Here is a 27,653-nt window from a genome sequence, read left to right on the forward strand (position 1 = left end):
TGAAGTAGCCTTCCTTATCTCTTATTATGGCCTTCACTTTGAGGTCTATTTTGTCAGATATAAGTATTGCTACCCCAGCTGTTTTTTTGTTTGTATTTTTTTTTCATTTCTGTTTGCCTGAAAAATTTTTTCCCATCCCTTCACTTTCAGTCTGTGTGAATCCTTTGTTCTGAGGTGGGTCTCTTGTAGACAGCATATATATGGGTCATGTTTTCTTATCCATTCAGCCACCCTAGAGTAGTGTTTCTTTTTTAATGCTGAATAATATTCTATTATATGAACATCTCACCTTTTGTTTTTCTATTCACAAATTGATGGACATTTGAGTTGTTCTTTGGCTATAATGAATAATGCTGCTATGAACATCCGTGTACAAGTCTTTGTTTGAATATATATTTTCCTCTGTCTTGGGTTGATACCTAGGAGTGGAATTGCTGGCTTGTATGGTAGGTTTTTGTTTTTTTTAAAGAAATTCGTCAAACTGTTTTCCAAAGTGGTTGCACCATTTTACATTCCTACCAGCCACATCTGAGGGTTCCAGTATGTCCACATTCTTGCTAATACTTGTAATTGTCTGTCTTTTGGATTATAGTCTTTCTTGTGTGTGTGTAGTGGTATCTTCTTCCTTATATTTTAATTTGTATTGCTCTAATGATTGTTAATATTACACACCTTTTCATGTACCTGTTAGCCATTTCTATGTCTTCTTTGCTGAAATGTCTATCACAGCCTTTAAGTTGGATGTCCTCTTATTATTGAACTAGGGGCCCAGTGCACAAATTTGTGCACCTTTTTAAAAAAATATTTTTATTGATTTTCTACAGAGAGGAAGGGAGAGGGATAGAGAGTTAGAAACATCAATGAGAGAGAAACATCGATCAGCTGCCTCCTGCACACCTCCCACTGGGGATGTGCCCGCAACCAAGGTACGTGCCCTTGACCGGAATTGAACCCGGGACCCTTCAGTCCACAGGCCGACACTCTATCCACTGAGCCAAACCGGTTTCGGCAATTTGTGCACCTTGAAAGGAACTGTGGGCTGCGAGGCTGTGGTGGGCACAGGGGCGGGTCTCAGTCCATCCTCCACGCCCCTGCCCGGCCCCTCCCCGGTCCCCATCTGCCTGCAGCCCTGCTCCTGCCACCTCTGCTCCCATGCGCTGACGTTGCCAGCCCCACTCACACCTGCTGATGGCGCAGAATGATTGGGGCTGGTGCCAGCAGTGGGTGCAAGCAGTGGCTGCTGCCCCGATCGCCCTTCAGAAGCAGGGAGAGGTGGAGAAGCACTCAGGGGTGATCGGGGCTGGCAGCCGCCACTTACACCTGCTGACAGTGCCGAGTGATCGGAACTGGTGCTGGGTACCGGCAGCGGGTGTGAGTGGCGGCTCCAGTGCTGACAGCAGGTGCGAGTGGGGTCAGTGCCGGCAGCAGGTGTGAATGCCGGGCAGGACTGCGGCACATGGGAGCAAGAAATTTTCAGTAACCACCAGAGGCTCGCCCCGATGACAGCAACCAGTGCCCTGACTTGGTCTGGCGCCCCTGCTTACCTGCTCCACCATCCCGCCTGCTGCTGACGCCCGCCATGTTCCATGCACACCCCCTGCTGGGCAGCACACGTCATCGCAACTGGTTGTTCGGTTCTGCCATTTGGTCTATTTGCATATTAGGGTTTTATATATATAGATTACAGTTGATCCTTAAACAACATGGGGGTTAGGTTTGCCAACCCCCTTGTGTAGTTGAAAATCCATGGACAACTTTCGACTCCCCAAAAACTTAATTACTAATAGCCTACTGTTGACTGGAAGGAAGTCTTACCAGTAATATAAAAAGTCAATTAACATGTTATGTATTATATACTGCATTCTTACAATAAAGTAAGCTAAAGAAAATAAAATATTATTAAGAAAATCATAAGGAAAAGAAAATATAGTATTTATTGAAGAAAATTTGCATATAAGTAGATCCATGCAGTTCAAACCCATGTTGTTCAGGGGTCAACTATGTAACAATTATTTATATATCCTTTATAAGGTATATGGTTTACAAATACTTTATCCTAGTTTGTGACTTGTCTTGTTGCACTCTTTTGTGTGTCTTTGTAGCATAAAAGTTTTAAATTTTGATGAAGCCCAATTTATCATGATTTTCTTTTATAGATCTTGATTTTGCTATTGTATATGAGAACTCTTTGCCCAACACAAGGACACAGAGTGTTTTTCCCCGTGTTTTCTTTAGAAGTTTTATAGTTTTATATTTAGGTCTGTGATCCACTTCCAGTACAATGTGAAGTAGAAGTACCAATTCATCTTACTGCCCGTGCATCTCCAGTTGTCCCAGCTCCATTTATTGCACAAGCGACTCTTTCCCCATGGAGTTGTCTTGGCAGCTTGTCAGAAACAAAGTGACCATAAATGTAAAGATTGGTTTCTTCCCCTTCCCCTTTTTATGGTTTTGCTCTCTGCTCATGCTGGGCTCTTAGTTTTATCCCATGGATCTGAATGCCTGCTTTATACCAGAACCACACTATTTCATTGTGCCATCTCATTGTTTTACTTTGCATTTCTGTGATGAGGTCAGGTATCTTTCAAATGCTATTTTCCACTGGGCTGCCTGACATTTTCTTAATTTTTTAAAAGAGTTCTTTGTTTGTTCTGGATCTGAACTCTTTGTTGGTTATATGTGTTTTGCAAATACATTTTTCCCACTATAGCTTGTCTTTTTCCTTTTAGCCATTCCAGTGAGCTGGTTTCAATTTCTAGTTAATTGATGATGGATGAAGTCCAACATCTCTTTAGGTGTATGGCCTGTTCAGATAACTTCTTTTGTGAAGTACCTGTTTAAGTCTTTGGGCTTCTCTTTCTATTAGGTTGTACTATTTCTTAAAAATTAGATTTGTAGGAATTTAGCTATAGGTCCTTTGTAGATACAGGAATTGAACATTTTTCTTCTACTCTATTTGGAATTTTCATTCTCAAAAACATTATCACTTTGAGAGGACTTTGTATGTCCTCTTTAATTAATCTTTGTCTGCTACAAAGTAATGAAGATGTTAGCCTGTGTCTTTTTCCCCCCCTAAAACTTTATTTTACCTTTCACATTTAGCTGTACAGTCCATATAGAATTACTTTCGTATCTGTTGTGGTGTTAGAAGTCAGATTCCGGTTTTTCCTGGTGGCTCTCTGTTTGGCACAGCACCCTTGGGGGACAAGATCCTCCTTCACTCATTGCAGTCTTAACTAAGTACCATCGGAGTGTGGATTCATTCCTGGGCTGTCGCACCTTGTATCAGTACAACACTAACCATCCTAGTAGGTTTTTTTTTTTTTTTTAATATATGTTTATTGATTTCAGAGAGGAAGGGAGAGAGTAATAAAAACATCAATGATGAGAGAGAATCATTGATCAGCTGCCTCCTGCACCCTCCCTACTGGGGATCGAGCCTGCAACCCGGGCATGTGCCCTTAACCGGAATCAAACCTGGGGCCCTTCAGTCCACAGGCCGATGCTCTATCCAGCAAGCCAAACCAGCTAGGGCCCTAGTAGGTCTTGATATCTGGTAGTGTAAGCCCTTCAGCTTTTTCTTCATAATTTCCTTGGCTCTTTTCATTTCCTTATAAATTTGAGAATCAGCCATTTCTCTTAAGTCCTGGTTCTCACTCCAAGATTTCTGGTTCTCAAGGACATCAGAGATCACAGAACTTAAATATCAGGTAATTATGTACTTCATCCCATGTTACACACAAAATATTCTCAGTAAAATAAAACCAATATAACCAGTGTGATGATTGAAAGGTTAAAATTTTTTGCATTTTTAAATTTTCTTCCTCCTCCCCTTTTTATGGTTTTGCTCTCTGCTTATTGTCAGACACTTAGCCATTGCAGACTGTTCTAGCCCTCCCATCCTGTGCAAACTCATTCCCACATGAGTGTGTAGTTAGTGCTCACCACCAGGCTCCATGCCGACACTGCTCCTCTGGAGTAGGCTTCCACTTCAAACTTCAAAGAATGTCTGCCTAGGAAATCCTGGGCTAATTTTTTCTTTTTATGGGAGTCTTAGGGCTGTTCCTCCATTTCCTCTGTAATAAAGCATTGCTGTCAGAAGCTGATGTCACTTTAATTTTCTGTCTCTTACAGGTTACTTGGTCTTTTTGCTTTCATGCCTAAAGAGTCCAATTTCAGAATGTATCATTCTGGGTTGGTTTTCCACATACATGTCATGTTCTTTCTATATGTAGTAGCAGATCTTTTTCTTGGATTATTATTTTGAGGATTTGGTCTGTTTCCTTGCTTTCATTTTCTCCTGTGGCGACTCCTGTTGTATAAATAGTGACTCTTCTTTGCCTCTTTTTATTTTTGTTGTTTCTCTCTTTGTGCTTTTCATTTCTTTTTCATTTAAATTATTTTTTTTCATGTACTATTCCTTGTAAGGCATTTTACATTGCGTTTATTGGCTCTTTTATTTCTTGCCGTTAATTTTCATTTCTGAAATTATTTTCATTTTATTTTTAATTATTTACAGAGTTATATTACCTATTTCTGAGTTTTTCTATTAAAGATTCATGTTGTCCTTTCACACATTATATTATTCCTTTAATGTCTTTGGCTCGTCTTGAAGCATTAAGTTGTAGTTTTAATATCTTTTGTGGGATGTCTTTCTGACATGCTTTTACTGTCTGCAGAGATGTCAACCTGTTCCTTGTTCTTTTCCTTTCCTTATAATCACTCTGTGTGGGACTTGACTTTGATCCCTCCTATTGAGAGGGGGGAGGGGGCTGGAGAGGAGGGTTGGGTTCTAGAGCTCTAGCTTAGGTTATTTTTGTGAAATTTTCAAAAAGATGGCAGCTCACCTTCTTAGTGCCCTGACTCATCTTTTCTATCTGGACCTACTTTTCCCATTTCCTCTCTGTCCCTGCTGCTCAGTTGGGATTCTCTTCCCAGCAGTTTCTCCCCAGAGTGGCCTCGTTCTGAAAGGGAACCTCAGCTGCTGAGTTTTGAGGGTCCTGGGCTCAGACAGGTTCAGCCCCTTTAGGCTTAGCCGTGGCCATGTTGCTCTCACTACTGGAGGGTACAGCCACTTTTGTTTGCACTGCTGTTCTCAGGTGGGCTCACCCAGCTCTCTGAGTGTTTCTGCGCTGTCAGCTCCATGGGCATCTTGCTTGCAGATGCTGATATCACGCAGGTCTTATAGCTGCTGATAGTCTAGCCCCGTGGTCGGCAAACTGTGGCTCGGCAAACTGTGGCTCGCGAGCCACATGTGGCTCTTTGGTCCCTTGAGTGTGGCTCTTCCACAGAATACCATGGCCTGGGCAAGTCTATTTTGAAGAAGTGGCGTTAGAAGAAGTTTAAGTTTTAAAAATTAGGCTCTCAAAAGAAATTTCAATTGTTGTACTGTTGGTATTTGGCTTTGTTGACTAATGAGTTTGCCGACCACTGGTCTAGCCCCATATGCTTATACTATCTAATAAAAGAGAAACATGCAAATTGAGCATACCTCCGCTACGCCCACAAGCCATGCCCACCAGCCAATCAGGAACGAGTATGCAAATTAACCCAACCAAGTTGGCAGTTAATTTGCATATCCAGGCGCAGAGTGAAGACTGAAGACAGTGTAGAAGGAAGCCAAGCACTGCAGAAGGGAGCGAAGCTGCGGAGAAGCAGGTGGGGTGGCGGAGAAGGGAGGGAAGCAGGCGGGACAGCAGAGACGGCTGCAGGAAGCCCTATTCTTGCATGAATCTTCCTGCAATGGGCCTCTAGTGTGTGTATAAGAATACATTGTCACCTAATTCTGTTGTAGATGTTGGCCACAAGCTTCTGTTTTTGCCATCTTAGTTGCTCTGGATGATTTTATGTAAGAATTTGGAGAGATTAAAAAACTATACCATACTTTTTTCATAATTTCCAAAATTTGGAAGCCACCCTCCAAGATATCCTTCAGGTGTTGAATGGATAAATAAGCTGTGGTCCATCCAGATAATGGAATATTGTTCAGCAATAAAAAGAAATGAGCTATCAGGCCATGAAAAGACATGGAGGAATCTTAAATGCATATTACTAAGTGAAAGAAGCCATGGCTGCATTCTGTATGATTCCAAGTACATGACATTCTGGAAAAGGCAAAACTATGGAGACAGTAAAAAGATCGGTGGCTGCCCTGGCCAGTGGGGTTCGTTTGGTTGGGGTTTTGTCCCATGTACCAAAAGGTTTGGGGCTTAATTCCCAGGTGTGAGGGGGGGCGCACTGAAGGCAGGCGATGGATGTTCTCTCTCACAGTAATGTTTCTCTCTCCCCCCCCTGCCCCCCTTTCTTCACCCTCCCTCCCTTTCTAAAATCAGTGAGCATGTTCTCGGGTGAGGATTTAAGAAAAGAAAAGATCAGTGGCTGCCAGGGGTTGGGAGGAGGGAGGAATGAACAGATATAGTGCAGGAGAGGTTTAGGACAGGGAATCTTCTCTGTGATTCTATAATGGTGACTACATGGATGGCATTTTGCATTTGTCAAAACCCACAGGATGTACAACTGGAGTGAACCCTAATATAAATCGTTTTTAGTTAATAAAAATGTTCATGAATTATAACGAATGTACCACACTAATGCAAAAGGTTAATAATAAGGGAAACGGAAGAGACCACTTTTTTTAAGTGACTTATGGGGGATTAAATTAATTATGGACTCTATTTCTTGAGGCATTCTCCCCATTTTAGAAAAGAAAGGCTTGGGAGAAGTCAGAGTTATAATAGAACAAGGTAGGACTTAATAACAGTTAACTGAAACCATGGGACAGAAATTTAGTTGCTACGTATTTGATGTTTTGGGAAAGAAGTTGCCACATTGTTGGGAAAGTTTACTAGAATATTTTTAAATTGGCTTTTGAATGGCAGTTAAAATTTTATGTTTCTCCTCCCCACCCCCCTTTTGTGAAAATATAATACTTCAACATCATTCAGCACAACCTTTTTTCTTATATAGTTGAAAGTTTTGCCACCATGTGGATTGTTTTCCTGCCTAAAAATGAATTAGAGGAACTTAGCCTCTTGCCCATTAGTTGAAGAATAACAGAAATGGAGAGAGACGTTCCCAGACTTGACACTGCTTTCATCCATCTTTTCTCCTCTGGTCGAGTCGTGTCTTCTATCGTGTTCTGATTTCTGTGTCTTCTCCTGACCCAGTAATGAGGGGAAGGAGCCTTGGGTCTGGTGAGGCAGGTGCCAGTTCCCAGTAAATATTTACTGACCACCTGGGTTGTGTGGAGCATGGGGAGGTGGTCAGGACAATAATGGACCTCATTCTGGCCCCTCTTGACTGCGTTCTTCCAGCAGCTGGGCAGCAGAGGTGCAACCAGGGCTGCTCTTGTGAATAAGTGAGAGCTGGTCTCATGTATGACAGCCTAGCCAGGCGGCAAGCCACAGCCAGCCCAGCCCATTCTTCTTGGGCCACGACGAGGCTGTGACTCCAAGGTGAGTCTCAGGCCTCTGCTTGTCATACTCCACGAGACCCTCTGGGCAGAACCTGGGGTTTGGTGTCAGCGGGCAGCTGTAATCACAAATGAATGTTTAACGCAGGCCTTTCCCAAACCTCACCTGGATTTCTCCCAGCATCTTACATTCATTCATTCTCTCTCTCTCTCTCTTTCTCTCTCTCTCTCTCTCTCTCTCTCTCTCTCTCTCTCTCTCTCTCTCTCACACACACACACACACACACACACACACACATACACACACACACTGTTCCTAGAATGGTCCCATCTTCTTTCCAGTCCCTCTGGGGCCCTAGGGCCCTGAGTTTCCTTGGTGCCCTACCTTCCCCAATGGTGGTCTCCCCGCTGCTGGTTCTGTCTCCTCCAGTAAATATACAAAGCATAATATTTAGCATTTTTACCATTCTTTTTTTTTTTCAAAATTGAAAACATTTGTATTTTAATTTAATAAATTTTTATTGTTCAGATTATTACAATTGTTCTTCTTTTTCCCCCCATAGCTCCCCTCCACCCGGTTCCCACCACACCCACTGCCCTTACCTCCCCACACTGTCTTCATCCTTAGGTGTACGATTTTTGTCCAGTCTCTTCCCACACCCCCTACACCCCTTTCCCCCCGAGAATTGTCAGTCCACTCCCTTTCTATGCCCCTGATTCTATTATATTCACCAGTTTATTCTGTTCCTCAGATTTTTTATTCACTTGATTTTTAGATTCACTTGTTGATAGATATGTATTTGTAGTTCATAATTTTTATCTTTACCTTCTTCCTCCTCTTCTTAAAGAATACCCTTCAGCATTTCATATAATACTGGTTTGGTGGTGATGAACTCCTTTAGCTTTTTCTTATCTGTGAAGCTCTTTATCTGACCTTCAATTCTGAATGATAGCTTTGCTGGGTAGAGTAATCTTGGTTGTAGGTTCTTGCTATTCATCACTTTGAATATTTCTTGCCACTCCTGTCTGGCCTGCATAGTTTCTGTTGAGAAATCAGCTGACAGTCGTATGGGTACTCCCTTGTAGGTAAATAACTTTTTCTCTTCCTGCTTTTAATATTCTCTCTTTGTCTTTTGCTCTTGGCATTTTAATTATGATGTGTATTGGTGTGGTCCTCTTTGGATTCCTTTTGTTTGGGGTTCTCTGCGCTTCCTGGACTTGTAAGTCTATTTCTTTCACCAGGTGGGGGAAGTTTTCCGTCATTATTTCTTTAAATAGGCTTTCAGTATCTTGCTCTCTCTCTTCTTCTGGCACCCCCATAATTCTGATGTTGGTACGCTTGAAGTTGTCCCAGAGGCTCCTTACACTATCTTCATATTTTTGGATTCTTTTTTCTTTGTGCTTTTCCGGTTGAGTGTTTTTTGCTTTTTTGTATTTCAAATCTTTGACTTGATTCTTTGTATTTCAAATCTAGTCTGCTGTTGGATCTCTGTATAATATTTTTTATTTCAGTCAGTATATGTTTAATTTCTAGTTGGTCCTTTTTCATATCCTCAAGGGTCTCGCTAAATTTATCGGCCTTTTCTAGGAAATTCTTGAAGAACCTTATAACCGTGGTTTTGAACTCTATATCCAGTCGTTTGCTTTCCTCCATTTCTTTCGTTTGTGACCTGTTTCTTTGTCTCCACATTTTCGCTGCTTCCCTGAGTTGGTAGAGTAGCTTTGTGTGCTAGGTGTCCTATATGGCCCAGTGGCTCAGCCTCCCCAGTTACCTGAGGTGGACACTCTTGGTGCACCCCTTTGTGGACTGTGTGTACAGCCTTGTTGTAGTTAAGACTTGATGGTTGTTGGTATCACTGGGAGGAATTGACCTCCAGGCCAATTGGCTGTGAGGATCAGCTGTGTCTACGCCGGGAAAACTTCTGTGCTGGAGATACCCTTATGGGAGAAGACTTGCAAAATTGCAAAAGCCTCTGTGCTCAGCTTGGATGGTGCAGAGTCTCAGGGCTGAGCAGACAGCCTTGGCTTCCTGTCAGCCCTGCCCTGTGAGGCCCCTGGGTCTCAGTGTCCCTCGGTAATCACTTCAAGCACCTCTGAGAGAAAGCCGCCCTCAAGTTTTATCCGCTGCTAAACAGTCCAGTTCCTCCCCCAATGAATATGAATTCCCAGATTCTCGCCTGGAACTGGAGTTCAGCACAGTCAGGAGCTTCTGTCTTCCCCCCGCTGGAGAAAGCCAGAGGCACAACTCAGCAGTCAGTCCTCTCTGCGCACACTCACGTGCTCGCCTCCAGACCTCTGCCTTTCGCGGCTCCCCTGAGTTTCCGTGCGCTCCTCTCTTTTCCCGACAGTCCAGACTCCCCCCGTATGAGTCTGGGACCCCAGGGTCTCGCCCGGAACTGGGGTTTAGTGCAGTCAGAACTGGGGTTCAGTGCAGTCCGGAGCTTCCATCTCTCTCCCGCTAGAGAAAGCTAGCCAGGCACTCAACCGCCCGTCCTCTCCGCGCGCATGTCTTCATACCTTAGCCTTTTGCAACTCCTCTAAGTCTCTGTGTGCCCCTCTCTTCTAGTTGTAGAATTTCCACTCAGCCAGCTTTCCTGTGGTTCTGGATGATGTCTGTTCTGTCTTTTAGCTGTAGTTTTGAAATTGTTGTGTGAGGCAGCGGTTTAGGTGTTCACTTATGCCGCCATCTTGGTTTCTCCCATTTTTACCATTCTTAAGTGTTCAGTTTAGTAGCATTAAATACATTCACAATGCCCGTCACTGTTGTCTATTCACCATCCCCACCAAAACCCTGTGCTATTAATCCATCACCCCAGCCCCTGGCAGCCACCATCTGTCTCTGTGATTTTGACTCCCCTAGGTCCCTCATAAGTAGATCATACAGTGTTGTTCTTTGGTGAATGCTTATTTCACTGAGCATGATGTCCGCAAGGCTCATCCACATTGTAGCATCTGTCAGAATCTCCTTCCTTTTTAAGGCTGAGTGGCATGGACCTCATTCATTGTAGATGGACCTCATTCATTGTAGACACTCAGGTTGCAGAGCACTCTGCACACATGGCTTCACCCACCACACGTTGTCTGGAGCATCCCCCATGGGCAGAGGCTGTCTGCATGTTTGTTGTGGTGCCCAGTCCAACATGTGCCAAGAGCCCCAGAAGCACGTTTGATGAAGGAATGGAAAGCACTTCAGGGCCCCCTGCCTGTCCTTTTCCACAGAATTGCTGTGGTGTTTCCTCTCATAGGTCAACTAGAACCCATCCAGGTTCATCACTCCCCCTGCCTCAGGTTCTTTGTAAAATGAATTTGTCATTGAGAGTTGACACGAAAGCACTTCAGTCGGTCACGTGTTCTCTGTCTACTCTGTGGGTTTCCCGCCTCCTCAGGACAAGGAAGGGCTATAGGGACCTGCCTGACTTTGCAGGTTCCCCAGCCCAGGTCCCCTCACGGCGCTCAGGGGAAACTTTCATCCGTCCACTTCACTGCCTTCTGCTGGCCTGCCCTGGGGATGACGTGGTCCACCCTTCTAATCACTCGCAAGACTTTCTCCCATCAACAGGACAGATGTCTGTCCCTCTGTCCTTGCTATTGGCATCAGGAAGTCCTCTGGCAACCTTTGAATACAGCTGAATGCCAGGTAACTTTGATCTGCCTAAGGAAAGTCTATTTTAAACTATAAGTGAAGCCAAAATTTTTAGGTTAGATTCTTACCCGACAAAACATACATCGCCACACTCATAGAGTTTCCAGTTAAAGTGGTTATAGTGCCAATGCCTGTGGTTAAGATGCCTGTTGTCTAGGTCCAAAAAGACAGCTGCCTCTTAATGAAACAGCCGTAAAACTTTTTCACTAAAATGGAGCATACTTAATTTGCCTACAGAATTTACTGGGGATGTGAAAAATAAAGCCTTTGCTGAATTTAGGAACGAAAATTTGAAAGTTTTATTCAGAAATGCTCCCTAGAAATAAAACCAGTGGGAGGTGTTTATAAGCCATTTGTTTTTAAATAAAGACCAAAACGAAGTGACAGAGAATGAAGGATAATTCCTTTCTGAACCTTCATTTTGGAGCAGTACAGAGATGCTGTGTCTGTAATGTCCCGTGGGAATGCATTGAGACCTGAGACTGTTTGCCATCTTCCTTTCTGGAAGGTGCACTGCCCTGAGCCATAGCCCCTGTCCTCAGCGTTAGCTCAAGCCCTTCCCAGTGCGCCTCGGTGAAGGAGGAGAGGGGCTGGTGTCACAGATAGGCGGTGAGGCCACAGAGGGCAAGGAGGGCCCATCACAGCGGCTGGAGTGCGCACTGAGAGACTGGACCTGGCTTCTGTGTTGGGGGTGGTGGTTCTCCAGGTGATCAGGTGGCACGTTTCTCTGAGTTCTGTGCTACAGAGAAGGCATTTAAGAGTAATAAGAGAGCTTTGTAGAGTCAGAATTGGGCATTATTGCTTGATCATTCGCTTGGTAACTTAGGTTGCACACTTCTGTGCGGAGCACTGTCCAGGGCCTGGGCAGGAAGGGAAGAGGAAGGCCTCCTGGAGGGGTTAGTCCAAGCCAAGAGCCCTTCTGTGGCTCTGCCACACCCCCCACTGAACCCTGGGGGCTCCTTCTAAAGCGCACCAGTGTCCCCTGCTGCCTGCACTCACCTGTCATAGCCAGAGTGACCACGTGTGGTTGGATCCTGCGTGGGTCAGCTGCTTTTTTCTGAGCTCTCCATTTCACCGCAGCAGAGTGGTATACTCCTAACAAGCGAGGAGTAGGGAGATCACATAAACCCCTTTTGCAATGAGGAAGGGCCTCCAGCCCCAGGGTTGTTCAAGATGGCCTCTCCCAGTGCCAGGGAGAGGACTGCATTCACGCCTTTCCTAGGTGGCACTGCTGAGTGCTTGCTTCATCAGGGAGGGACTGAGCCCTGATAGCCTAGATGAGCACATAGATTCCAAGCAGCGGTGACAGCCTTTCAGTAAAAGAAGTTGTCCATACCTGATCCTTCAAGACGGAATTGACATCCTCTTACTTGTTGGTTCAGTTTGTCACACCTGATGAGGCTAAGTTTTGTTTGTGTTTTTACATACATGATCTCCTTTGTGCATTGCAAAAGATCTTTCTATCCTGTTGCCTGGCTTCCTCCCATCACAGTCCTTTCTCTGTTATTAGCCTACTGCTGAGAGGGATTCTCCCTGCTGTAACTTAATCTGTGTTTTTTCAAAAATAATTACTTTTAATTTTCATGAAAGTATTATATGCTTATTTTAGCAATACTGAAAAAAATATAGAGGGGTTTCAGAAAGCAAAAAACATTTCTAGCTATAACACTCAACAGTGATTACTGTCGATATTTGGCGAGTATTTTTTATGATTATATACTCCTAAAAAATTACACCTCTTCACTTATTTTCATTTTACAAATTTATAAATATTTTTAAACATTTTTAATGATTTCACAGAGGAAGGGAGAGGAAGAGAAAGATAGAAACATCAGTGATAAGAGAGAATCATCCATCAGTTGCTTCCTGCATGCCCCACACTGGGGATCGAGCCTGTATCCTGGACATGTGCCCTGACTGGGAATCGAACCGTGACCTCCTGGTTCATGGGTCGACACTCAACCACTGAGCCACACTGGTCAGGCTAAATATTTTTTACTAGAGACCTAGTGCACGAAATTTGTGCATGGGGGGTCCCCTCAGCCCAGCCTGCACCCTCTCCAATCCGGGACCCCTCAGAGGATGTCCAACATCCCTCTCACAATCCTGGACCGCTGGCTCCTAATTGCTCACCTGCCTGCCGGCCTGATCGCCCCTCACTGCCTCTGCATGCCGGCCTGATCACCCCTAACTGCCCCCCCTGCCGACCTGGTCATCCCTTACTGCCCACCCTGCCAGCCTAATCACCCCCAACTGCCCCCCCCGCCAGCCTGGTCACCCCCAACTGCACCCCCCCACCAGCCTGGTCACCTCTCACGGCCTCCCCACTGACCTGGTCACCCCACGCAGCCTGCTGTTCAGTCTTTTGGTCATCCCTCACTAACCCCCTTGCCGGCCTGGTTGCCCCACACAGCCTGCTTGTTCAGTCATTTGGTCGTCCCTCACTAACCCCCTGCTGGCCTGGTCGTAGACAGCCATCTTGTGAGGTTGTGATGGTCAATCTGCATATTACCTCTTTATTGTATAGGATGGGTGTAGTTTTTTACTGTGATATAATCTCTTTGAATTAAGGTAGTTTCTGATATTTCAGAATCATAAATAAAAGTGTGATGCCCTTAAAAAGAATAAAATATTTAGGAATTAACCAAAGAGGTGAAAGACTTGGACATTGAAACCTACACAATCTTGTGAAAGATATTAAAGAAGACACATATAAATAGACACCTATGTTTTGTGGGTCAGAAGAATGAACATTGTTCAGACGTCAGTACTGCCCAAAGGAACCTACAGGCTCAATGCAATCCCTGCTAAAATTCTGACAGTATTTTTTTTTCCAAAAATAAGAAAATCCATCCTAAAATTCACATAGAATCTCAAGGGACCCTGATAGCCAAAGCAATCTTCAAAAAAGACGAACAAAGTAGAAGGTCTTACACTTTCTGATTTTAAAACTTGCATAAAGTTACAATAATAAAAACAGCATGGTACTGGCATAAAGACAGTCATGTAGAACAGCATAGTGGAATAGAGAACCCAGAAATAAACCCTCTCATATATGGTCAAATGGTTTTCAGCAAGGGTGCCACCCATTCATGAGGAAAGGACAGTCTCTTCAAGAAATGGTCTTGAGCTCAGCCAGTGTTGCTCAATGGTTGAGCGTTGACTCATGAACCAGGAGATTACTGGTTCAATTCCCAGTCAGGGCACATGCCCGGGATGCAGGTTCAATCCCCTGTAACAGCGTGTAGGAGGCAGCTGATCAGTGTTTCTCTTGTCATCAATGTTTCTATCTCTCTCCCTTTCTCTAAAATCAATAAAAGTATTTTTCTAAAGAAATGGTTTTTTGAGAAAATTGAGTATCCACATGCAAAAGAATGAAGTTGGACCCTTACCTTATACCACACACAAACACTAATTCAAAGTGGATCAAAGACCTAAATATAAAAGCTAAGACTATGAACTCTTAGGGGAAAACAGAGGAAAAACTTTTTGACATTGCATTTGTCAATGATTTCTTGACTATCACACCAAAAACATAGGCAACAACAACAAAAAGGATAAATTAGACTACATCAAAATGTAAAATTTCTGTGCATCAAAAGACACAATCAACAAAGCGAAAAGGCAACCCACAAAATGGAAAAATATTTGGAAATCATTTATCTGATAAGTGATTAATATCTAGAATTTATAGAGAAATCCTACAACTCAACAATAAGAAAACAAATGATCCTATTTTAAAATGTGCAAAGGATTTGAATAGGCATTTCTCCAAAGAAGAAATACAGATGGCCAATAAGCACATGAAAAATGATCAACATCACTAATCGTTAGAAAAATGCAAATCAGAACCACAGTGAGATACTTCACATCCATTAGGTTGATTACGATAGATAGATAGATAGATGGATACTAAATGGTACATACATGCTTTGGCAAAGATGTGGAGAAATTTGAACCCTTGTGCACTGTTGGTGGGATTGTAAAATGCTGCCGCTGCTGTGGAAAACTACATGGTAATTCATCAGAAAATTAGAAATAGAATTACCATATGATTCAGCAATTCAAGTTCTCAATGTACCCAAAAGAATTGGAAGCAGGGACTTAAATAGTTTTTGTATACCCATGATATTACAGCATTATTTACATTAGCCACAAGGTGGAAGCAACCAATGTCCATCAAGGGATGAATGGAACAAGACGTGGTCCATCCATATAACAGAATATTATTCAGGCCTAAAAAGGAAAGAAATTCTGAGAATGTGGATGAACCTTGAGGACATTGGGCTGAGTGAAATAATCCCATCACAGAAAGACAAATTCTGTATGATTCCACTCACATGAGGTCCTTAGAATAGTCATACTCATAGACAGTGGAATGGTGGGTGTGGGGCTGTGAGAGGGGATGAGGAGGTAGTATTTATTGGGAGACCAAGTTTCAGATTTTCAGGATGAAAGTGTTCTGTGGATGGATGGTGGTGACGGTTACACAACAATGTGAATGTATTTAGTGCCACTAAACTATGTACTTAAAAATGGTTAAGGTGATAAATTTTATGTTATGTGTATTTTAGCAAAATTTTTTAAAGTTAAAAAAAATGTGGTGCTCACTCATGGCTACTGTATTTCTAGAATGGATTCCCAGAAGTAAAATTACTTAAGAAATCTTGACACATATTATCAAATTATTTTCCAGAACAATTTATAGATTTTTTTTGGCAGGGTTACAGCTTGCTTTTACCAATATTGCGTAATTATAATTCTTAAAAATTATTGCTCATTTGATAGGTGAAGAAATACTTTTTCATACAATTCTTGATAAAAGTTCTTTTGTGAACTAAATCATTTAAACATTGAGGCCTCAGTTTTTTTCTAACCAGTTATAGTATATTGTTAACTCCTTGCATTTGTAGCATTTATATTTCCTTTTGGTATTCAGAGGAAACATACAGAAATTTGAAATTTTTTAATGTGAGCAGTATCCCTTAGGGGTTCAGTGTTTTTAAATGTTCATTTCTGCTTGAAAATTGATGTTCACTTCCCTTTTCTTCTAAAGGCTATGGAGACTTAGGGTTGTCATTTCCATCTATTTAACTGCTTAACCCAACTCAGATATTATTTTTGGTATGAAATTAAGACTTAAGTTGATTTTCCCTTACATATAGCCAACCAGTCATCTTTGACTTTAGATTAATTATATATCATAATATTATGCTTGTATAAATATATTTATTGGTTTGGGTCTGTTGCTTCTGTCCCATCAACTTGCCTCTTTAGCCCATATCACACTGTCATTAATTTATACACTTTATAGTTGGTAGAACTGGCCTTTTTTATTAGAAGTGTTCTCATTCTTCTTCTTATTTTTCCTGGTGAACTTAAGGATTATTTTGTCAAGTTACCATAAAAATAGAGACCTAGGTGAATTTTGACTATAAACCAATTTGGGGAAGAATTAACACCAGCCTATTTAGAGTATTTACTAGAGGCCTGGTGCACAAAATTCGTGTACTTGGGGGGGTCCCTCAGCCCGGCCTGTGCCCTCTTGCAGTCTGGGAACCCTCAGGGGATGTCTGACTGATGGCTTAGGCCCACTTCCTCTGGGAGTGGGCCTACGCCATCGGTCGGACATACTTAGCGCTGTAGCGGAGGCAGGAGAGGCTCCCGCCACTGCTGCTGCGCTCGCCAGCCATGAGCCCGGCTTCTGACTGAGCAGCGCTCCCCCTGTGGGAGCGCACTGACCACCACCAGGAGGCAGCCCCTGCATTGAGCATCTGCCCCCTGGTGGTAGTGCACATCCTAGCGACCGGTCGTTCCGCCGTCAGGCCGAAACCGGCTCTCCAACATCCCCTGAGGGGTCCCAGATTGTGAGAGGGCGCAGGCCAGGCCGAGGTACCCCACTGGTGCACAATCGAGGCTGGGGAGGGACATAGGAGGTTGGCCAGCAAGGGAGGGACTGCGGGAGGACTCCAGGGTGTGTCCAGCCTGTCTCAGTCCCAATCGGCCAGACCCCAGCAGCAAGCTAACCTACCGGTCAGAGTGTCTGCCCCCTGGTGGTCAGTGCACGTCATAGCGACTGGTCGACTATCTGCCCCCTGGTGGTCAGTGCACAGTTATAGCAAGCAGTTGAGTGACCTTAGCATATCATTAGTATACTAGAGGCCCGGTGCACGAAATTCACGCATGGGGGGTGTGTCCCTCAGCCCAGCCTGCACCCTCTCCAATCTGTGACCCCTCGGTGGGATCGGGCTTAAATGGGCAGTTGGACATCCCTCTCACAATCCAGGACTGCTGGCTCCCAACCGCTCACCTCCCTGCCTGCCTGATGGCCCCTAACCGCTTCTGCCTGCCAGCCTGATCACCCCCTAACCACTCCCCTGCCAGCCTGGTCGCCCCCAACTGCCCTCCCCTACAGGCCTGGTCACTCCTAACTGTCCTCCCCTGCAGGCCTGGTCACCCCCACCTGTCCTCCCCTGCTGGCCTGGTCACCCCTAACTGTCCTCCCTTGCCAGCCTGGTTGCCCCTAACTGTCCTCCCCTGCAGGCCTGGTCACCCCGAACTGCCCTCCTCTGCTGGCCTGATCGCCCACAACTGCCCTCCCCTGCCGGCCATCTTATGGCGGCCATCTTGTGTGTTGGAGTGATGGTCAATTTGCATATTACCTCTTTATTATGCATATTACCTCTTTATTATATAGGATTACACTTTGATTGGTTGAACAGATGACCGGACACTTAGCATATTAGGCTTTTATTATATAGGATGTTTCTAGTCCAGAAACATACTTTATCTTTACTTGTTCAGGGTTTTTTTTCCCCTATATTATTGATTTTTTGTTTCTATTTTAGAGTGTGTTTCATTGGTGATTTCCAGATCACAGTCTTTTAGTTCTTTAAAGAACTACTTCATATGCATAAGGCTCAAAAGAGCATGCAGAGTCACTAAGAAAGTTGAGATCCTTTGATCTGAGACCATTAGGGAAAAATACATCAGGAAATGTCTTCACTTTTTCTTTGACTTCTAATCTGAATATTTTATATAAAGACTAGGGGCCCAGTGCACGAATTCATGCACCTTGAAAGGAACTGTGGGCTGTGAGGCTGTGGTAGGCACAGGGGCAGGTCTTGGCCCATCCTTCGCGCCCCCACCCAGCACCGCCCGCTGCACCCCTATCCCCTGTCTGCCAGCAGCCCTACTCCCGCCGCTGCTGCTCCCACATGCTGACAGCGCAGAGTGATTTGGGTCGGCGCCAGCAGCGGGTGTGAGTGGTGGCTGCTGCCCCAACACCCTTCAGGAGCAGGGGGAGGAGGAGAAGCCCTCAGGGGTGATTGGGGCCGGCAGCCACTGCTCACACCCACTGACGGCGCCGAGCAATCGGCACTGGCACCAGAGGCCGGCAGCAGGCCCGAGCAGTGGCTCCGGCACCGGCTGCGGGTGCGAGCAGGGCCAGCGCCAGCAGCGGGTGCGAGCGGCAGCTCCGGTGATGGCAGCAGGTGCAAGTGGGGTCGTCACCGACAGCAGGTGTGAGCGGTGGCTGCCAGCCCCGATTGCTGCTCAGGAGCAGGGGGAGGTGGAGAATCCTTCAGGGGCGATTGGGGCCTGCAGCTGCTGCTTGCACCCGCTGATGGCACCGAGTGATTGGGGCTGGCGCCGGCAGTGGGTGCGAGTAGTGGCTCTGGCACCAGTAGCGGGTGTGAGCGAGGCCAGCACCAGCAGCAGGTGTGAGCGCCGGGTGGGACCACGGCGTGTGGGAGCAAAGAATTTTCAGTAACCACTAGAGGCTCACCCCAATGATAGCAACCGGTGCTCCATCTTGGTCTGGCGCCCCCGCTCACCTGCTCCACCATCCCACCGTGGCTGGTCGACACCCACCATGTTCCATGTGCGCCCCCTGGTGGTCAGCGCACGTCATAGTGACCAGTTGTTCAGTTGTTCCACCGTTCAGTCTGTTTGCATATTAGGGTTTTATATAGAGAGATTCTAGGTGGTTTTCCCCCCTTATTTCTGCATTGTGATTCATCAGCACAATCTTAGGACAGGCACTTTCCTCAGCTTGTCTCAAATGAAAAATTAAAGTATTTGAGGGCAGGTCTCTATCTTTTTAAAGTACAGACCTGCAGTAAGCATGTGCTTCTGGACCCATTACCGAGCCCCCTGTACCCCTCATTCCTAGTTGTGCTTAAGTCTGAGTTCATCTGGCATCACTCTGTGGGTGAGGGGGTGATGGGGAGCCATTTCACCCACCTCCAATGAACCCAGAGGGTCAGCATCCAGAAGCTAAATTCACATCACCTGACTCCAAGCACAGGCTGTTTTTGTTAAGCCACATCTGCTGTTCAAATGGCAGAGGAGCCAGGCAGGTGTGAGGCCCCCTCAGCTGTGCCTGCTCCCTGTTGCTTGTTATAATTTTGTGGCCAGCTGTAGACTCCGGCAGCATCCTCAGCTCTGTGGAAAGAGGGGGTAGGGGTGGGATTTGGTGTGTTTTTACTTGTTTATTTGTTTTTAATTCTCACCCGAAGATATATTTTTATTGATTTTGAGAGAGAGAGAAACATTGATGTAAGAGAGAACATCCATCAGTTGTCTCCCATTCTCACCTGGACCAGGAATTGAACCCTGGTATATGTGCCCTGACTGGGAATTGATGTAACTGTCCACCCTAGTCGTGTTCCAGGTGTTTCTCCTTATTAATATAGTTAGGGACCAAAGGGTTTTTACATTCTTGTTCATAAGTGATCAAGAGGGGTGGGGGGAGTTGTGTGACAAATTATAAAAAGAGGTACGTGGTTGAGACAAACTTAGTTGTACATGTGAAGAAGTGAGGAATTTCTTAAGTTCTACCTGCCAGAGAAATTATTCTTAGAGTTTACTTGTTTTTATTTGGTGCTCATATGATATTTCTTTGTGTAGGGAATCTGTCCAACCCTCCCCCACCCCCCAGGATATTCCAATTTAGAAACTGTCTTTCTTCTTGGAACAGCTTTTTCATTAACCTTTTTTATAAATAGGAAATTAAGACCTGAGCAATAGCTTTTAATACTAGCCCCATAAAAATAATTTTAAAATATTTTTAATTTTAAATGTAAACAAAATATCTAAAACATAAAAGTATCTAATATGTTGACATCTTTAAAATACAATAAATACTGCATTTTGTTTTGTCTTTTTTAACTGCTACTTTCTATCTATTAAAGAAGTTTTCATTTTCCATATAATTTAAATTTTTTTAAGTTTTAACTTAATTTTTCCAATAAAAATTAGAGCTCAGGAAGAACCAGTGTTTGATTATTATAAGTTTATAACTTGGTGGTAGGAGAGGTTGACAAGAGTCCAAATTTATGAATTGGGACTGTGTAATATTTGAATAGCTGTTTGCTTTTAAAAAAAACACACCTGGATTGCCAAGATGCTAAATAAAATACAGACATTAAAGTCATTAGAACTAGAAAATAGAAGGCGGCCAGTGGGTATAAAATCCATTGACTTTGGGGTACCAGTTAGGGGACTACTGAAATTTCAGGTTCCGGTACAGACACCCATACACACTGGTTTTGGTAGCTCTCAATCATGTTTACAGTCTGGCGGGGTTATGGCCTCAGACCTGCCCCCTAAGAGATGGGATCTTTGCCTAAAAGTTATTGAAATGAATACTGCAGAAAGCCAAAAATGCCCAGGCTTCCCGTGCACGCTGACAGCCAAACTGAAGGCTCTTTCCATTTGCAGGTTTTTTTTTAGTGTCATTTTAAGTTGCAGCTTCCGGCCAATCGGCGGGCTCCGTGCCTGCTGACATCACGCGGCAGCCAGTTCCCTCCAGCTGCAGAGCTTCAGTTTGTCTTTTTTTTTAAACTAAAATGGAGGCTGCTTTCTTGCCTTAAGGAGTCCATTGCCTTCCCCGCCGAGTCTAGATGTTGACATGTAATAAAGCGGGGGGCAGGATGGTGGTGGATGCGGCCAACTCCAATGGGCCTTTCCAGCCCGTGGCCCTTCTCCATATTCGAGGTAAGTTATTGTGCGTTTCACTGAGTCGGAACCTTCTGTGGCTAGTTAATAAATGGCTATTGTGCTTCAGATAAGACAAGCAGGAAGTCCTTTCCAGCAGAATTCACGGTTTCACTGAAGACTTACCAGGGGCGGCTGGGCGTGTCCCTGCAGTTTGGCTTTTTACAATCTACTCACAGAATTTGAGTCTTGAGAGAGGCCTTGCATGCATAGTTCAAAGCTGGTTTTTCTGCTTTCTGCTCGCTCTCCCATCCCCCTTTCCGAGCTGTGCTGATGTCAAAGGATGTGAAGTCACCGCCTGGGGAAGGTGTTGGGTGGGGGGAGGAAGGGGAGGCGGGTGGCAGCGCCTGGCCAAGTTGTCTGTCCGTCCGCAGAGTTTCTGTTACATCTGTGTTGCTTAATACTGCAAAGGTTTCATCAGGGACACATCCCTGAATTAAAGATGAATTGCAGTCAGAAAATGTGCAGAAACCATTAGGAAAGAACTTCCTTTGAAAGGATTGTTTTCATTCTTGCTGTGGATCCTAAAAGACATATACTCCTGCTCTGAAATATCAAAATCCATTGTGGGTCCTAATTTCTGAAATATTAGTGCTTTCGTAGACACCTAGGACATATTTTGCATTTAAATTGGCTCTGTCTTGCCATCTGACTTTAATATTTAACATGGCAACAAGTTTTCAATGTGTATATAGGTTACTTTTAATAATTACAGTTTGCCTCTTATAATTTATACAAAATTTGGCTTAAAAAAACAAACTTAGCTTAAAAGACAGTTCCTATAGTAATTAATGATAGTAACATTAAAATGTGTCCATGTAGTACAATGCTTATTCTTGGTATTTTAAAATATTTGTTATGCAGATTTTTGTTTGGGTGAAATAGAACATGGATGTTAAAAGCTTCTTCAAAGCACTTCAAAATGTATATCACAGCTGTGCCTAACAAGACCATTTGACCTGTCAGAATCCCCTTTAGGAAGGGTGGGGGCACGTTTTCTAGGTGACTGAATAGTCTGTGTGACTAAAGAGCAGGGCAGGATTTTTCAGAGCCCAGCGTGGACCCAGGGATGATAAATGCAATCAGTTGGAATAAAATGGGTGTTGTTCTCTCCAACCCCCTTTACTGAAGCTGGTGGGAATGAGTGTCCGCAGTGACCAACTTATAGGTCAGGCTGTGAATTCGCTGTTTTGCTGTGTGCCCAGGAAAGAGCAAACGCCGCCGAGCATGGCATGTAGATAATTCAGCTGTAAGAGCCATGTGGGCAAAAACAAATGCAATTGTGATTTAAGTTGGCAGTACTTATTTTAAAGTATCTTATAAATAATAGACATTTTTGATTTGTGAGTTTTCTGATTTTATTAGACACTTGTGTACCAGTTATTTTTTGAACTATGAATTTATTCTGAAATGAAATAATTTTATTTTTTATCTTATACCACATTGATTTTGTTTTTTTAATTCCAAGACTTTGTTATGGCCTATTTGTACTTTCTGCTGTTGAGTGAGTGGTTGGTTGGTTGCTCTCTAACCTCGGAGGGAAAGGAGTGGAGTGCATTAGCTGGAAGGGACTTGAAGGGGTCACGTGACCTTTAGGGACCTAAAACTAATTTCTAATTCAAACGGTGGGGGTGCTTTCTAATTTCAAAACTTGAAGAATGCTTGATTTACTGTTAAGAACTTTTAGAGAAAAAGCATGTTAATTAGAGATTTAGCAAAGTGTTTTATTTATATTGGCTTTGAGAGTCTAGATCAGTTTTACATCCGGTTAGCAGCTCTGCTGTGTGTTCAGTGCCGAGGGTCATTAAACATGACTGAGAGACAGCCCCACTGCAGAAGAGCCCAGGTTCAGTGGAGAAAACCAGCAAGGACCCTGGTGCAGGAGAGACACCTGAGGAGCCAGCCCTGGGCAGGTGCACTGGATAGCAGGCCTGATGTAGTGATGCTGGGAAAGGGCCCAGGAGCAGCACCGAGGGGCTCCTCTCACCCTGGAGCACCATGGCTCCCGCTTAGGGAGGAGGGTCTTCCTCAGGGACGGGAAAAGAGCCTGCCCAAGGTCACACAGCCTGTAAGTGGCAGGGCCAGGCCTCAAACGGGCTACATTTAGATCATTTAAAAAAACCACCTCGTTTAAAATTGAAATTTGGGCTGTTTGTAGAACCTTTGCCACAGGATTAATAGCAGTTTTTTCCAAGGCCTTATCAACATCCATCTGTTTCAGCAGCCTTTTTTGTATGACAGTTTTGTGCCCAGGACTGACTTCTTCATTTATTATACAAATATTTGTCCAGTCCCTGCCTCCTGCCAAGCAGGGCCCTGTGAAGCAATGGCGATGGCCCAGCTTTCCTAGAGTTTACGGGAGGGGCCAGGGAGCAGGGGAGCAGACAAGTAAACAAATCAATACTATCACTACACTGATTAGTTGTCCCAATTGGCTTGGAGGTTTCCTTCTATCAGATAGTCTAACATTTTCCGTTAATATGGTGAATTAGCATATTCTAAAAAGTTCAAGTGTGAATGTGACATACTATTGAACACTTCTGCCTGTAGAAAGAGGGAGGTGCCTGGACCCCAATGGCTGTAAATTTAACTTCATGATTGAAATCCTGTACTTCCAGTGCTGTCCAAGAGAACTGCTCGGTGGCAGAAATGTTCTCTGTGCTATCTGTCCACTGCCGTGGCTCCTGGCCACATGTGACTGTTGAGCACTTAAAATGTGACTAGTGCAACTGAGCAGTTGAATTTTAAATTGTATTTTATTTCAAATTTAAATAGACATATGTGTCTAGTGACTGCTGTATTGGACAGCATAGCTCTGGATGGGATTGACAATGTTTTCAGTGTCCTGGCAGTTACTGTTTTTGGCTGTGATGAAAGCAACCATAGACAATAAGTAAAGCTCTCTATACAAAAGCAGGGGGCAGGTTAGATTGGGCCTCTGGTTCTAGGCTATTGCTTGAATTTTTTCACTAATCCTCACCCAAGGATGTGTTTTTATTGATTTAGGAGAGTGAGAGAGAAACATCAATATGAAAGGGAAACTAATCAGTTGCCTCCCGTACAGGCCCCAACTAGGGATCAAACCCAAAACCTTTTTGATGTACAGGACAAAGCTTCAACTGAGCCACTCGTCTAAGGCTATTGCTTGAATTTTTTAATTGCCTGTTAAGAATAGTAAAATAGCTGGCTAGCATGGCTCAGTGGTTGAGCATCAACCTAGAACCAGGAGGTCACGGTTCGATTCCCAGTCAGGACACATGCCCAAGTTGCAGGCTCGATCCCCATTAGGGGGCATGCATGAGGCAGCTGATCCATGATTGACTCTCATCACTGATGTTTCTCTCTCTCTCCCTCTCCCTTCTTCTCTAAAATAAATAAAATCAATAAAAAAATAGATATTTTTAAAAAGGAATAGTGAAATAGGTGTCATGTGGTCTTCCCTCTACTTAATGGCTTGGTGGGGTTTGGGGAACTGGGCCCTCCATAGATAGAACCCACACTTATGTCCAGAGCTGGGCTCAAAGCAGGAAGAGCCAAGCCAAAATGACATTCATGGCCAGAGAGGAAGAAAGCTATCTGATCCTTTTCCAGCTGGCTGTTATTCTGGCCTCAAGAAAGTTGTTAACTGCTCTAATCTTCTTCTAGGCCTTAGCAAGCTCACCCATCTATGAGTCTGTCTTTGAAAGACTGGTAGGGAGCCAGAGAGCAAATTACTCTTTTTGTGTAAGCCCATTCTTCCTGGGAAATGGAGGTCTGATGATAGAAAAGTTTGGTTTCTCACGAGTCTTCCTGGATCACCAGTTAAATGGAAATCTTCACCTTAGAGAAAAGTGTGCAGGAAGGCTATGTGGAGTGGTGTCATTTCCTGCTACACTCAATCTAATGGCTTAGCCAGTACTACTAGTAAAACCTGTACACACTCACGTGGGTTCCTAGATGGAGAACACACCTGTGTGATGTGCAGTCAGTAAATACTAGTGAGGACGTGCCTAGGATGATCCTCACTCCCCTAAACTAGGAAGGAAAAGTGTTTCGGTGATGACCAAAAATAAAAAAAACTCTCCAAAAGATCAAGCCAGTGACTCATTCCCTGAATAGTGCAGCAACTCAGGATTACCTCACAAACAGCTGTATGTTGTGTAACTGTCGCACTCTGCAGTGACTTTTTAGAAATGTACCTTTGAAGCTCACTGGTAGTGACCCTCTATGTAAAGATGTGTCTTTTGTGTTCCTGAGGTGTGGAACTTAACTAAAGTATCACAGGGCAGGGGGAGGCCATGTTTGTGTAAAGACTGCCCATCATTGTTAATTGGTCTGCCCTTGAACTTGGGTACAGTGTCTGCTCAGGTTTTTGGTCATGATTCCTGCCTTGCAGCAAAAGCTAAACTAGGATTTTTTCATTAGAATATGAAAAATAAATGAACAAGAGGAAGAGTTAGTAGTCAAGAAAAAATGCGTACATTTTTAATCCTAGGAAAAGGACAGACACATCACAGGCAGTGTGGTTGGGATACATGCTACTTCTGGCCCCATGGCAGGGTGGTTTCTCTAACCCTACAACACAGCATACTGAGAGGTGAGCAGGAATGGTCCTGCTGTCTCTCCCCAGGGTCACCAGCTTGTATGGACGACTCCAGGCCCCAGCCCCCTACCCCAGTGGCTGTCCCAGGAGAGGCAGTGTGTATGGAGCACCTTCAGGGTGCGGGGCCAGGACCAGGCCTCCCCCTCTGTCTGATCACTGAGCCGCCAGCACTGTTAGACAGTGTTACTGGCCTGTTCTAGTAAAGCAGGAGCACCCTCTTTGCCCAGGGCCACAGCGATGATGAAGTGGGCGTCAGCCCAGCTCCCTCTGCTCCAGGGCAGGGTGTTGAGGAGTGGCTGTAAAAGCTCCGTCAAGTGTACCCTCTGGTGGTTATGCTTTCTATACTGGAATATATTTCAGTGTCTGGAGTTCAAACTCGTCTCAGGTTTAAGGAAAGTTCGCGAAGCTCCAAGCATTCATTCACGTTGTGAGGGGGGAGTTGAAGATGTCCTTCTCTGCTGTCCCATTTCCCTTGCCCAGTCGGCCAGGTATTCATCACTGGTTTAATTTTCTTATTTCCTCCATGAATTGTAAGTGTCCTGGGGAAGGTCTTGGTCAGCTGGTTATTATTTCTCATGACGTCTGAGACCACCTCTGAGTGTAAGCACTGGTGGACTGAAAATTAAAAGTTGTTTCTCTGAATGACCACTCAGAGAATAGTTACTGGTGTGTTTCTTAGCTAATTACTTGGTCAGTCAAATAGTACTTGTCAGTCTCATGAGAAGCTGTACGAGTTACCTGGTTGAAAAAGTTGACCACAGGTAACCACTCTGCCTCGCCCACCTGATCTCTTCTTCCCTGTCAGATGGAAATAGCGCCACCAAGGATGTGGAGACAGGAAAACTCTAAAAAATGGGGCAAATTGCTTCTCTCGTGATGTGCTTAAAGAAAAGTCTTTTGAATCTTGAAAACACATTGGCTCAAGTGCACGAGGACCCACTGCTGCTACAGCAAGTAAGGTCTAGTTTTCTTCAAGCCCTTGAATTCATCATCCATAAATCAAAACCCCTTCAACTTAAAAAACAAAAAAGATGTAATAATGAAATACAGTGAGCAAATCTGTATCGGATCTTTATTCTGAAAAGACAAAATCAAAGCACAGAAGACATTGCTGGGGCAGTTGGGGGATCGTGATCCTGTTATCTGCGCAGCTGTGGCAGGAGCTGTGCTGCCGGGCCGTCCTGCTCTGGGGCTTGCAGGAGGGTCCTAGGAAGGCCTAGCATCATCTCCACAAGCACTTAAAACATCAGAGAAAAGTCACTGTGCCCAAGTGTGCTCAAATGCAGACACCTGCCAGTTCTAGGGCAGTGGGTATACAGGTGTCCTGTAGGTTTAAACTTTTCTGTAATGTTTGAGAGAAATATCTTTAAAATGTTCTGCTTTAGAAAAAGTGTGCAAAGGAAATGGCATTACTTAGAATTGTTTCCTTAATTGTGAGCAGCAGCCTTTTATGTTCAAGCTTCAGCCTTTTCCGTGTTTTCCTTTTTATTTCAATGTTGACAAATTAGCCATCTGGGTGGGCAAGGTTGAGACCCAACCGATGCTGGCAGCCTCACCGCAGGGGTACCCCCACCTGCTGGCACAGTCTCCTCCTTGCTAACTCAAAGTGGCTGCATAGACCGCTACACCATCTTACCAAACGGTGTTGGAGGTGTACACCTTTTTTTAAATGTTTATTGGCATTTTATAGGTCTTTTAAAGGGTAACAGCCTTTAAGGCACACTCTGAGAGAAAACTAAGGTTCCCTCTGAACTTGAGAGGCAGGGTGCTTGGTGGTTGAGTGTGGGGGAGGCGTTCTGAAGCCACAGGGCTGGGGTAAGCTTCCTCACTCACCCCACCCCTGCTCTAGTCTTGGGCAAGCGACTCAGCTCTCTGTGCCTGGAAATAGGAATGACATGAGAACAAGGTGACCCACCTCTGGGTTCTGTGAAGCTTAAATGAGTGTGTGTAATCCGTGTGGAAAAGGATGCCGGCCACGGTGTAAGACTCGGAGTGTTAGTGGTCGCCGAGGTCATCCC

The 27,653-nt window shown here is 44.5% G+C and overlaps 1 protein-coding gene across 8 annotated transcripts in view; it reads left to right on the forward strand.

Moving 5' to 3' along the window:
* Positions 1-27,653, forward strand: part of PPP2R5C (protein phosphatase 2 regulatory subunit B'gamma) — a 145,669-nt gene that overhangs the window by 22,680 nt on the left and 95,336 nt on the right. For 2 of the 8 annotated variants that reach the window (XM_080647530.1, XM_080647529.1), the window contains exon 1: positions 20,824-21,053. The exons of the other annotated variants lie outside the window; for them this stretch is intronic. In XM_080647530.1, coding sequence (XP_080503656.1) covers positions 20,960-21,053 — 94 coding nt within the window. In that variant the 5' untranslated portion in view covers positions 20,824-20,959. Of the gene's footprint in view, positions 1-20,823; positions 21,054-27,653 lie in introns of those variants that run through there. 8 annotated transcript variants of the gene reach the window in all.

Source organism: Plecotus auritus (genome assembly GCF_963455305.1).
Source record: "Plecotus auritus genome assembly, chromosome: 1".
Classification (NCBI taxonomy): domain Eukaryota; kingdom Metazoa; phylum Chordata; class Mammalia; order Chiroptera; family Vespertilionidae; genus Plecotus; species Plecotus auritus.